At 36.7% G+C, this 13,776-nt stretch overlaps 1 protein-coding gene and 1 non-coding gene across 5 annotated transcripts in view; one reads left to right on the plus strand and one right to left on the minus strand.

Annotated features, from left to right (window-relative positions):
- Positions 1-13,776, plus strand: part of PTPRZ1 (protein tyrosine phosphatase receptor type Z1) — a 177,584-nt gene that overhangs the window by 105,721 nt on the left and 58,087 nt on the right. For all 4 annotated transcript variants that reach the window (XM_008514428.2, XM_008514426.2, XM_008514427.2 and 1 more), the window contains exons 7-8: positions 5,354-5,511; positions 5,663-5,813. In XM_008514428.2, coding sequence (XP_008512650.1) covers positions 5,354-5,511; positions 5,663-5,813 — 309 coding nt within the window. The remainder of the gene's footprint in view (positions 1-5,353; positions 5,512-5,662; positions 5,814-13,776) is intronic.
- Positions 11,487-11,593, minus strand: LOC139083144 (U6 spliceosomal RNA). Its single transcript, XR_011539713.1, has one exon. It is a non-coding gene; the product is annotated as a U6 spliceosomal RNA (small nuclear RNA).

The raw sequence follows: 13,776 nt of genomic DNA on the forward strand, positions 1-13,776 counted from the left end.
TTTTATTAAGTACTCACACACAGGGTATTAATGCTGCCCTGAGTTATCAATAAAATGAGTATTATTCCTCTCCAGGAAGCTGCAAAATTTGAAATCAGAAATACAACTCATATAGATCCTTGTCTTGAAAGCAGAAGCCTGGCCTGTGTTAATTCATCTTTGTCAATTACATGTGAGGACCTGAATTAACCGAACTTTCCAGAAGTCAGGAATATGTGAACTCCTGCCATGCAGCTTTCATTGTTTTCTTAAAGGTGCAGTCAAAGGCAAGATGTAGCTGTTATCTCCCTTCATCCACCTAGATTGCAAAATTCAACGTTGACTGTCATAAGCCACAGTTAATTTTTCCCTGATTTAGTCAGAAATTGGATTCTATCCAGACTGAAAGAAGGCAGCTAATTTGAATTCTTACACTTAAACTTGGATCAAATGTGAATTCTGCTTGTTTCTACAGCTTACACCAGCCTGCGGGGACAAGAGTGGTGTTAACACTGGGTTGTCAGTCCTGACTTGTATAACTCTGGCACTTTGGCCACTTTCTCTTGAGGCCTCTTCAGTTATTTCTGAGGGTCTCTGGGAGGGTGCTTATATGAGTTTAAGAAACAGTTTGCTCATTTTCTTTGACTAAAGTTTACTTTTTCATATGTACTGTCTGCAAGCCATTGAGGGAGGCACCTCCTCAGAGCCACTGCTGCCGTATAATACCCTCCCTGAGAATATGGATTCCATAACAGCGTTATCCTGTCTGTCTCCTGGCTCTTAATTCAGAAGCAGAATTTACAGACTGTTCGTCTGGCTGAGAACACATGCTGGTTTGCCCTCCTTTACCCTCGCTATCTTCTGTCTCTCTACCCTGCTGCTGGTGCACTAACGTCTTCCCGCCTCTTTTGCCAAAAAATAAAATCTTCCACGCCTATCAACCACCCACTGGATACTAAATACTTCAATAAACTAAGCAAGGAGACTTAAAGCTGTTCAGCTGGTAGATGGTAGAGCCAGGGTTTAGATCCTGGCCTGTCCACAAGGTCTGTTCCACTATACTGCAGAGATTTATGTGAGTTATGTGTTTCAGAATACAGGAGCTGTGTCAGTTTGATTTGAATGATTCTTAGATATGGTCTGTCCAAACTAAATAAGTTAAGTATTCCTAAAGTTAAACGTTTCCATTTTGAGAGTTCTTAGGTTAAATCTAGTCCTATTTCAAAGTCTAGAAAATCTCCCCGTGCACAGTGAACTTAAGTCTTCCCACTATTGGCCCCCTGCCCCTGCTGCTAGGAACCTAGAGCGTTAAAGGCAGCGCTTGTCTTTAAACACTAACTCTGGAACCGCAGCTAAACTCCCAAAAACTGCTCCATATTCTCCATATAATGTGAGTTATCCAAAAAACGACACTTTTCAACCATCATCCAGATCATAAAGTCTGTCTTGTTACATCATCGTTGGCTGGTTGCTCCTTTTAAAATATTTTTCTCCAGGAGACGGACCAATTTCTCTTCCCTTCCCTTCTTCTGCCGTACCTGCTCTGTGTTAGGCGTTGTCCTATCCATGGAGTGGTGAGAGAGGGTGATGTTGCAGTGATACAAAGATAGTACATTAATATTCCCCAAGCAGAGCCCACGGAAAGAGAACTGTTAGTTCTCCTACTATCAACCTCCTACAGAAGAGAGATCTGACTGATTGTTTAATCACCAGTGTATATTCAAATGGATAGTAATTAAACGAATGAATGACGGGTCACAGAGTAGTGTTGGCTCAGGTGTGATTCTCTCTTGTGTTAACAATAGGTTATTCAGATGAAGCACATGGTGTTTGCAAGCCACAAAAAACCAACTTAATCCAATTTTCTCATAAGATGATGGTGTAATTGAAAAGCACTACTATAATAGAAAAGTCTTGTGATATCAGACAGAAACTTAAGACATGTATGTACATAACACACAAAAAAGGGGCCAAAATAGTTAACACGTCCATAAGAGAGACTAGATAGGTGCTGTTGAAGTTCAGAGGCAGGAAGTATGGATTCCATATTGGGGTAAGGGTAGGAGAAATCAAAAACTTTCTTCTAGTTCTCTCCTTTCTTAACTTTTCCCCGCTTTAATTTTTTTTTTCCAATTTCAAGAAAATTCTCTATTTCACCATACCTGTTCAAGTCTCACCTCTGTTTTTCCTTTTCTGGCCTGTAGCTCTCTTGGTATCATTTCCCCCTTAATTTAGCAGTGAGTCCATTTCTGGCTCCTTACTTAATTAGCATTCTCCACATTCCCACAGAACGTTTGTAAGATAAATTTGTCTTCAGCAGAAAAAGAAACAGTTGTAGTCCATTGATAATTAAGAAGAAGCTTATTTAATCAAAATTTTCAGATATTAAAAACATAAATCTGAAAATGGAAAATATTCACATATTAAAAATAAATATTTTTCTCAGTTTCTGAACACTTTGAGTCTGAATTCTAACAATTTCATCTTGACATAAGATGAGAGGAAGATGTACTTTTAGAAGTTACTAATTAATCCATTAATCCAAATATAACTTGAGTTTTCTAATCAATTAAAACTAGATTGAGGTTGTGTCTACACAACACTATCAGTTTAGTCAATAGGTTTTTACTTCTAAGATTCAGTCTTATATTCAGACTGGAAGCAGTTATCTACAACTTTAATTATTAACAGCCTTCCTACTTCCTTTAAAAGTTTTTGTATTGTGGAAAAATAGCATTCGCGATAATCTAACTTTTAATCTCATGTTTTTCTTTGAGCCTTTCTGGGTATGTCCAGTCCTCATAGAGTTTGGAGCTGGACTAGACGGTTGAGATCATCTAGTGCAGTCATTTCATTTTATAATGAGCACAGTGGGGCTCAAAAAGACTCAAAGCTTGTACAGGCTTCACTCTTCTTGGGGTTTTCAACCCTGGCTGCGTGTTTGAATCACCTGGGAACACTTTTTTAAAAATGCAGGTATCCAGGCCCCACCACTAGAGATCTGAGTTAAAGTGGTCTACAGTGGGGTCTGGGATGTTGGTATTTTTTTGAAAGCTCCCCAGATGATTCAAATAAGGGGTGAAACTACTGGTTTACGTTGTGCCACCTCACTTAGACTAGATTAGATTGGCTTCAGGGACTATATCTTAATGACCTAAATCTACTAGATGGAGCAGAGGACATGTCCATGGCTGGGTCGTTGAGGATGGGAAAATGAGTTAGACACAGCTCTCTCTGGTAAGTAGATTGCTGCTTATATGAGTGAGGGCTGGTACACAAAAAGCTAAATGACCAAGGCAGGGCTATTAGTAAGTGCTATTGGAAAGATGCAAAAACAAAAATGAGACTATCCAAGGAGACAGATATAATTGGATTGTTTCAGGGTTCTAAGGCTAGATGGACCATTCAGGAAAGCTCTACTAATTTTCTGTCAGAATTCTCTATTCTAGATACAAGTTATATATACTTGTATATATAGCAAGAATAAATCAATATATAATTTTGTGTGTATATATACTATCTGGAATATTTAGTATAATATATATTATATAATACGTGTTATAGTAATAACATATATGTTATCTGGAATATATTTTCCACTCTTTGTCTTGCTTTTTACTCTCTTAATAGTGACTATTGATGAATAGATCTTGATTATCATGGACTAAAATCCATTGTGTGCCATTTCAGAAATCTTAACCTACCATAAGGTTATGAAAATAATTTTCTGTGTTCCCCTCTAAAAGCTTTATCATTCTGTTCACATTTAAATCCACAATCTATTTAGAGCTGATTTGTGATTATGGTGTAGAGAATAAAGATTAACTTGACTGTATGAAGTAGGGAATCAAGATGAACGTTTTTCCATAAGTTGATACAGCACTGTTTATTGAAAAGGCTGTCCATTCTAACTACACAGTAACTTTTTCTGTCATAAGTCAAATGACCGTGTGTGTGTGGATCAGGGCTCTCTATTCTCTTCCATTGATCTCTTTGCCTATCTTTCCTAAAATATCTCACTATCATGATTTCTATAGCTTTATATAATAGGTCTTCTTATCTTAGAGTGAAAGTTCTCCAATAACCTTGTGATTGTTCAAGATTGTCTTAACTTTTCTTTGCATTTCCATTTAAATTTTAAGATCAACATTTCAGTAAACACACACACGCACACAGAAAGCCCTTGTGGGATTTTGATTAAAATTTCGTTGACTCCATAAATCAATTTGGGGGAAAATCAACACCTTCACAATAATGAATCTTCCAACTCGCGAACAAAGTATTTCCCAGCATTTTAAGATTTTATCTAATTCCCTCAAGAAAGTTCTGTAACTTTCAATAGAGATATTTTATACTTCACTTGTTAGAATCACTTGTATTTGATATTTTATTGCTATTATAAGTTACATGGTTTTTAATTTCATTTTCTATTGTTTGATACTGGTACATAGAAATATAATTAATTTTTGTATATTGATCTTGTGTGCAGTGACTTTGCCAAATGCATTCATTAATTCTAAAAGTCTATAAATTATTTTTCAATATTTTACATGCACAATCATATTGTTTGCAAATTATGATGGTATCATTCCTTCCTATCCAATCTTTGTGACTTTTGTTTTCTTTTTCTTACTTTGTTGCACTGGCCTAGTCCTCCAGTTCAGTGTTAAATAGAAATGGGGACAGCAGGACATTCTTGTCTCATTCTTTATCTCTAGGGGAAAAGCTTTCAACAAGTCAACCTTAAATATGATGTTTATTGTTGGCTTTTGAAAATAATCTTCATCAAAATAAGGTTTTGTTTTTGTTTTCCGTGAACTGGTATTGACTCTTATCAAATGATTTTACTCTATTGCGACGGTCATATGATTTCTGAATATTTTCTGTATGTAATATAATCTTTCCAGAGTCTTGCTGGTGTAAAGATAAAACATCTAACCTAATATACATAAGAATGTTTGGAATAGGGGGCTGGCCCCGTAGCCGAGTGGTTAAGCTCATGCGCTCCGCTGCAGGCGGCCCAGTGTTTCGTTGGTTCGAATCCTGGGAGCGGACATGGCACACTGCTCATCAAACCACGCTGAGGCAGCATCCCACATGCCACAACTAGAAGGACCCACAACGAAGAACATACAACTATGTACCGGGGGACTTTGGGGAGAAAAAAGGAAAAAAATAAAATCTTTAAAAAAAAAAAAAGAATGTTTGGAATATGCCGGTTTTATCACCATTTTTGAAGTATATCTAAAATTTTCCTAAAATTTCAGTTCTGATTAAATACACAACCAAGTGTATGTCTCCATTTCGTAGAAGCTTTGAAAAGCTGAGTTCCAGTGTTGGGATTCCAGCTGAGATGTATGTTATTACTTTGTAGGGAAACAGGCTGCTTTAGATCCGTTCATATTGCTGAACCTTCTGCCAAACTCAACTGACAAATATTACACTTACAATGGCTCGTTGACATCTCCTCCCTGCACGGACACCGTTGACTGGATTGTTTTTAAAGATACAGTGAGCATCTCTGAAAGCCAGGTAATCTTGGAAATTCAAACAAATGAAGTCATTTGAAGCAATTTAAAAAGTATCATTTTCTAAGCTTTAGTACAGAATACCTGTTTTAAAGCATTTACTGATGCTTTTGAAGCAGATAGTTAAATGATGTGTTAAATTATCTTCTTTACAGTTGGCTGTTTTCTGTGAAGTTCTTACGATGCAACAGTCTGGTTATGTCATGCTGATGGACTACTTACAAAATAATTTTCGAGAACAACAGTACAAGTTCTCTAGGCAGGTGTTTTCTTCGTATACTGGAAAGGAGGAGATTCATGAAGCAGGTATGTATTGAAATAGAATTTTCCTACAAACCTCACAGATTCAGCATTGTAGGAGGTAATTGTGGTATAATGGAAAATATCCAAGACTTAGATTTCTAAAAATATTTTGATTGTTAGCTTTGTAGCTTTAGGTAAGCTATTTAACTTCTCTGAATTTGTTACCACGTTTATAAAATGGCAATTAAAAATATCTTTTCTTCGCCACATGAATAACCCCATTTTGCAGATGAGAAACGCTGAGATTCAGTAAGGAAAGTGATTTTCTAAAATACAAAGTAATAGATGGCAAAGCTACATACACGCCTCCAACTTTATGGCATCTGCCTGTGCTGAGAGCTATAAGAGAAGAACGAACAAGGGGCCAAGGTGTTCAGAGCTTCTGGTTGAGGCGATCAGAAACCTCCATGGGAGAAGCACATTTTATTTCTGGCTCTAATATTTGGTATTGTCTTCCTTTTTTTATTTGCCCCCATCGGTATACTCTTTACTTGTCAGATCGTTTTTCTTTTTTGCAAGTCCCATAGTCATTTGAAAAGATGGCAGTAGAAGTAGACAGAAAAATCCTTCCTTTGATTCCTTTGCTTTTGCAGTTCTTTTTTTTTTAATTTTGTTTATTTATTTATTTTTATTGAGGTGACATTGGTTTAGTACATGGAGCCAAGTCTTGACTCATGATTTGGGTTTTAAAGTGCGTGTCTTTGTGTTGGCAGCTCCCAGACAAGAGCTACCACTTAGTAGGCATTGAAACCAAAGGCACCGAATTATTAATGAATTGAAAAGGTCTTTTCCCCATCTTCTTTCTTTGGGGAAAAGGCGTTTGTCCTTGTCAGGCCCAGGCGATGGAGAAACGCAGGGGGAAAGTCCCTGGAGTGCCCTCCGTGTCTTTTGAAGCTGACTCAGCAGTCAGAAGCTTTGTCAGTGTCAGAGGACACAATCAGTTGCATCTACTGACTTGTCCTTTTCAGTTAACACTGAGGGTGTCCTGGTTCATGAAAGAAATAGTTGAAGTGGCCTTTGCTTTGGGGACTTAAAACCCTTCCAAGTACATGGTCTTCTTTGATCTCAGCCCTGCAATGAATTTTTGGCCGTGTATAATATTAATTTAATAATCATCTGCTTTTGAAGATTAGGCCTTAAAAGAGCATAGTTCTATTGTTTTAATGTGATATTTGTGAGAATTGTTGATCCTTTAGCAGCAGCAGCAGAAAATAGAGCACAAGACAACAATGATGAATGGCTGCATTTAATGTGACATTAAGTTTCAAATTAAATTGCCCCAAAGTGAGGAAATTTAATTATATTTCTACCAGCCATCCTAAATACTAAAACATCCTGTCTGGTAAATAATAGACAATTGATTAGAAAACAGGAGCAGATTTAACCATCTCCTTTTCTAAAATCCAGATGTCCAAATAACAAATTAAATAAATAAAATTCTTTTTTGACATGGGCTTTCATCAGTTTTATTTTATTAAAACCCTTCAGTGGCTCCCCATTGGTTTTAGAATAAAACTATTTAATGTAGAACATTGTTGTTTTCACAGTTAAGTGATGAAGACTGAAGGTAATAACAACAGTCGTAGCAACCATGTATTGTGTGAACCAGTGTGTTCAACCAGGCATCGAACCATACAATATCTGATTTAAATCTCGCATCACTCTTATAAATTGGCCTCATTTTCCTCATTTCACATTGTAGGATGCTGCTATTAAGTGGCTTGCCCAAGTTCACAGAACTATAAAGGGCTGGAGTCAGTGTTTGAACCAGATCTTCCTGATTCTAAAGCCTTCCAAAGCTCACTCCACTTGGCTTTATGTTTATAAGGGAACATAACTCCTGCCTCTACAACACACTGTCTCCTTTCTACTTTCTTGAGCTGAATTTGAGAATGAGAATTGAATTTATGTTCAGGATTTAATCTTTATTAAATTTAATCTGAAAATAAGTTTTTATTACATGAACATTATAAAAAGTAGAAAATACAGATAAGCACACAAAAGAAAATAAAAATCCCCTATAATGTCACCACTTAGAAATAACCACTATGAGGATTTGGGTGAATGTCCTTCCAGACCTTTCTCTTAAATTAAAGATATATTATTATAGCTCACAAAAATGAGACTCCACTCACCTATATCTGTTTATTGATTTTGTTTTACTCACTGATATAAATAGATCTTTAAAACACCATTCTTAATTTTATGTAGTATTCTATTGAATAGTCATAATGATTTTATTGAACCAATTCCTCAGTTTTGGACATTCAGTTTATGCTTACATATTTTGCTTTTATAAATATCTAACTTCTCATTTTGACCCAGAGAGAAGTAAGAGGTGGCATGAAAATTGTCAGAATTCTCCTCTCAAGAAATGCATTGTAGAAAAATGCATTTTGCTGAATACATTGCAAAAACTCTGTGATATCTGTATATCCACGTCCGCTCCTTGAGGGGAGAGACTAAGTCTTATTCATTTTGCGTTCGTGGCAGGAACTCAGTAAATGTTTGTGAATGAATACATATTTTAGCAGACCCTCAATCCTCCGTTTTTGCATTTTTATGTAGAGCTGCCGTTTATTAGGCAGGCAGTTCTTTTTGGCATCATGGAATGGACACTGGCTCTTCTAGAATCACAGAATTTAATAGAACCATCTTACCTTGAAGAAGTTAGTAAAAGCCATCTCTGCGATAGAAATACATGTGAACAATACAAACATAGCTTGAGTGTCCAGTAGGTGAAGTTCAGCTTTCTCCCATGGCTTCAAGCCCCAGATGCTTTCCCCCTGCCCCCTTAGCCCACAGCAAGCCTCTCCCACTAGGAAGCAGGGGCCTCTTGAAGCGCAGCAGAAAAAAGCTTGGGGTTTAAAGTCCAATAGACTTTTGGTTTCAAGCCCCAGCACTAATACTTATTAGGTACGTAAAAATTCTCAAGTTGCTTAATTTCTCTAAGCCTCAGTTTCTTCACCTATAAAATGAAAGTTAAAAATGGTCACCTTGGGGCCAGCCTGGTGGCACAGCAGTTAAGTTCAGTGCTCCGTTTTGGTGGCCTGGGGTTTGCTGGTTCTGATCCCAGGCACAGACCTACACACCATTCATCAAGCTGTGCTGTGGCAGGCGTCTCACATATAAAATAGAGGAAGATAGGCACAGATGTTAGCTCCGGGCCAATCTTCCTCAGCAAAAAAAAAAAAAAGATTGTTAGCTCAGGGCTAATCTTCCTCAAAAAGAAATAGAAAAAATGGTCAGCTTGTAGGGTTATAGTGAGGTTTAAATGAGCTAAAGTTTTCAAAGCAGTACAGTTCCTTGAACATAGTGTGCTCCAGAGTTATAGCTACTATTGTTGTAATGTGTGTGAGAGAGTGTGTGTGTATATACTCATTATCTTATTATTATATTATCATTATGTATTATATTGTGTATATCCATGATATTGTGTATATCATGGAGAGAGGGAGAGGGAGAGAGAGAGAGAGAGAGAGAGGGGCAAGCTATCCCAACAAGTATGGGGTATTATTCAAGATTTCCACGTTTAAGGCTTTGTTTGTTGTATAGAACTATAAACACACTTCAAATCTCATTTGCTAGCATTTTAATATTTTTAATGCAAACTTTTTAAAAAACAGTAAAATATAGAATGTTTCAAGGCAGGGAAGCATGAAAGGGGTGTCTTTATAGCATAATGTTGTACTTGAGCTATGAGAAATTTTCTGTAATTTCCTAAAAAATGTCACGATGAATTATACATCAGTAGACTCACCTCCTTGAAGGTCTGTAGTTGTCAATAGCATTCATTGAGGTGACAGGTACGTTCACACTATGCTTTAACTGTATACAGAAAAGTGACATGAAGATTGTTTACTTCTTAGGAGATTATATATTACAAGTTGAATGGTTGACAGAGTTACTGTGTGTCCCTAGAGAAGATTGACTGAATTAGGTAGAATTTGAGATTTGTTTTGACTGTTTATCTAAAATGAATGATGTAATCATTAAGAACCACAAAACAATGAGATCATTTCTAGTTATTATTTTTAACATTTGTGGCAATGTTTAGTTTTGTTAAGATCTGCTGCTCCCTCTGGGCAACTCACACCCTTAATATTGGTTGTTTTCTGAGTCTGTAAATCTTCAAGCTCCTCTCACAGTAGCTGTCAAAGTACCTATCTCGGGTTTTTTTTTCTTTTTTGGTGAGGAAGATTTGCTCTGAGCTAACATCTATTGCTTATCTTCCTCTTTTTTTTCTTGAGGAAGATTAGCTCTGAGCTAACATCTGTGCCAGTCTTCCTCTCTCTGTTTTGTATGTGCGTCGCTGCCACAGCATAGCTTGACAAGTGGTGTAGGTCCACACCTGGGATCCAAACCTGTGAACCTGGGCCACCAACGTGAAGCATGCTGGACTTAACCACTATGCCATGGGTCTGGCCCCTCTCAGTAGCTTTTAAGTGAGGCTCATAAACCTCAAACAAGGATGTGGTGGCTTTATCAGTGTGCATTCACAAAGTACTTTTGTCATGGGCTGTGCTAAATACCAAACTTGAAGTCAGTGGGAAATAACTGGATAAAACCTAGTGACATCTTAGGTAATTAGGCTATTTTTCTTTGCTACTCCCGAAGAGTTACCACTCTTGTCTTTTCACCTCAGTGTCTTTTTCATGGTGAAAAGACATTTTTACTCATAATCCATGGAGCTAAGACTGGACCTTCCCCTCAGGGCACCTGCCCTTCTTCCAGGGTGGGCGCAAAGAACAGCAAAGGCAGAAGGGGACTCGTATCTCCCCTTGGCCATCTGCATCAGCTTTCACGATGAGCTGAGAGACTTGTCGCAGCGCGGAGTCGTCATGTTCTCCTCATTTGTACTTCTCCTTCATTTATTTTTTCTTTTCTCTTTCCACCTTTTTTTCTTTTTCTTCGTGACACTCAATGCTTTGCTTATCTGTTGGTACTTGCTCTGCAAGTCGTGCATGCCTACGTATGACGGATTCACTTTGGTGTAAATTCACCGAAGTAATGAGAAGATAAATGACTTGGTGTCAGCTGAAAGTTTGTGAAGCTCTTACAACTTTTAGTGGGAAAAACATGTAATTTTGAAAAGCACAACCCGCTTTGGGCTAAATGGCAGATTTTTTACAAGTTGATTTTGCATTCCTCTGTAAATGGACCCATTATATTTCATAGCTTAGTAAGTTGAAGGATCAGAGGCTATCATAGGAATGAGCTTCCTAAAGGCAGGGACAGCACCATCTTATTTGTATGTCAAGAGTGCCTGGGACCAAGTGAATGAGATTTGAATGTTAATAAGTTTTTAAGTAAGAACGTTTATTGCTCCCTGTTAAAGGAGACCACGTTCTCCTTCTTTAGATGTGAGGGTCCTTTGCATTTGTACTGAAGCTCTTACTTGTATTCCACGTGACTTGACATGAACCCAGGTTTGTCAGAGGCTGGCTCCTAGCCAAGGGCTTGCCGGAACCAGATTCTCCTTCTTGGCCAGCGTTCCTTAAAGAATCATGAACTGTAACCTAGATCACATGTAGCTTGTGGAAAGGAAGTGGGATGTGTGAGTCAGTCCTGAAGAAGGAAATGGGACCTCAGCACAGTTCTGAACTCCCCATAATCAAGGAAATTATATTTTTTTACTATTTTTTATTTTATTTTTATTATATTATTTTTATTTTTAAAAATATGGACTGCTTCACAAATTTGCATGTCATCTTTGTCCAGGGGCCATGCTAATCTTCTCTGTATCATTCCAACTTTAGTATATGTGCAGCGGAAGCGAGCACTGTTAATATTTTTATTATATCACTTGGTGGTTTGTATATGTTGATCTAGAAAACCCTTTTTGACTTTCAATCCAGTTAATGTGCTTTATAGAGTATATGTCCTTCCAATAGCATAATTAAACCAATTTCAATAAGTAATATAAGGAAAACCTGAAAAATTTAGCGCAAGTTAATAACTTATTTCATGGTCATCACCCAGCTTTATGTGTGGATACCAAGTAGTGTATATGGAATTAACTAGGTTGTTATTTAAAAGATCCAGTCCTACCTTTATAGAAAGGTGATGATTTGGCAAGATGGCAGACTACATACAGAAGTGCAGGCTGTTCTCTTGAATATACTCTAAAGTATTATATCTTTTTTCCATAAAATCCCTGTATTTCAACATCTAAAACATAAAATTTAGCTTCGGCTTTATAGTGTATTACTGTTATTGATTATGAATAAACAATAGGAGTGTTTTTAAAATAAACTTAAAATTTAACTATAAACTATTAAACAAATTACCAGTAAACTCCTACAGATTTATAAAGAAGAAAGAAAAGGAATGAAAACCTGATGGCAAGGAAATGCAACTTTCTTTTTAGAGTCCTACTTTATATTAATGCTGATTCTTAAGATTTGAAGTATCTGCTGATTTCTACTATAAAGGCAAGATAAATATAGACATCCTACCAAAGTAGTTTGTGCTATTTAAGTAGTAGTGCTTTGGGTATTGTGCAGCTAATAATTTATATTTTTCTCGAGATTTTTATGCTTTGTGGGCATGCATAAAACTTTAATGCATTTTAAGATAGTTTCATCTTTGGGGAAGAGAATAGTTCACGTTAAAACATTCCGACTCTCTAAAAAGTGGGATTGATTTTTGGAGGACAGAATCTGCAAGTGATATTGTTCAGAATTGCTTTCAACCTCCTAAAAATGGACTTGGGAATTAAGAAGCAAAGCCGAGACAAGCCTGTTCCTCCAATGACAGTGCTTATTGAGTAGCTCGCTTTTAAGATGATTTGATAGTCTTCTGCCATCTGGTGGACACTAACAGAAGTGTCACTAGATAGAGTAACGATGACGAAGTCTAGACCTAAATTAGAATACATTTTCTTATTCTGAATTCATGTTTTTGACAATGAAAGAATTGCCTCTTGTTCCCAAAGGAAAACCTTATTTTAAATTCTCAATAAACAAAAATAACATCATAGTTTTTACAGTGAAAGCCTCTCTCTAATTCATATAAAGTTGTAGATGCATTTCTTTATGTAAAGTATATATAGTTATATTTTTCTGAATCATTCATATACCATTGCTAGCACAGCATAAATGTGCTCAAATTGCTAATACTAAATACTGTATGTAAAATTTGTTTCAATTTATGAGACCAGTTGTTAGTTTTGGGTGCCCTCCTGTGTTCATGAGATAAACTGCAGACTACTATAGACAAAAGGCTTTTTGGTCACATTCTGATGCTGTTAAGCCATATTTGCATAGAGTCCTTGAAATACTTTTTGTAGCAGTGACGATTGATTCCCCTGAGTCAACTGTATGTTCTCAGCCAGTGGCTTTGTAACTTCAAGTGTCCCCTGAAAGCAAAGCCTGGCTTCTGTGAGCATGTTAATTAATCTTTAGCCTTAGAGACCTTTCTCTTGCCCTCTTTTGCAAATCTATCTGACCTATGAAGAAATTGTACTTATTACTTTGCTTCATTAGCACAATATCATATAATTTTATAATTTTTATTCTCGCAATTAGTCCAAACTATCTCATTATGAATGTATCTCAGAAAGTATCATAGGACTCTTTCTGATGGGAGTAAATTTTTGGCATGATTCCCAGCATGGGCTTGAATTCGTTTGAAGATGTCCCTGAAGTATTTTCAAGGATTTTTTCAGATGAGACAAACAGATCTTCTAATTCCCTGAAATTAATTGCTTAGTCTATTTAAGATGCCAAAGTGGGATTTTTTGTCAGCAGGTCTGAAAAATACTGAGATAGACTGTCTTCTATAATTGAATTCTCCTCGTCCTGAGCTAAACATGTTTTTCAGGTACCAAACAAGAGAAATAAAAACACCGTAAATTTGAAGATATCTTTTGTTCTTTATTTCTAAAAATGAATTCATATGCCAGATATATTCAAGACAATGTTCTGGGCAATATGGAAATAAAAAGCTGTAGTCCTTATGTTTG

This window comes from Equus przewalskii, chromosome 4, assembly GCF_037783145.1.
Source record: "Equus przewalskii isolate Varuska chromosome 4, EquPr2, whole genome shotgun sequence".
In the NCBI taxonomy this organism is placed as follows: domain Eukaryota; kingdom Metazoa; phylum Chordata; class Mammalia; order Perissodactyla; family Equidae; genus Equus; species Equus przewalskii.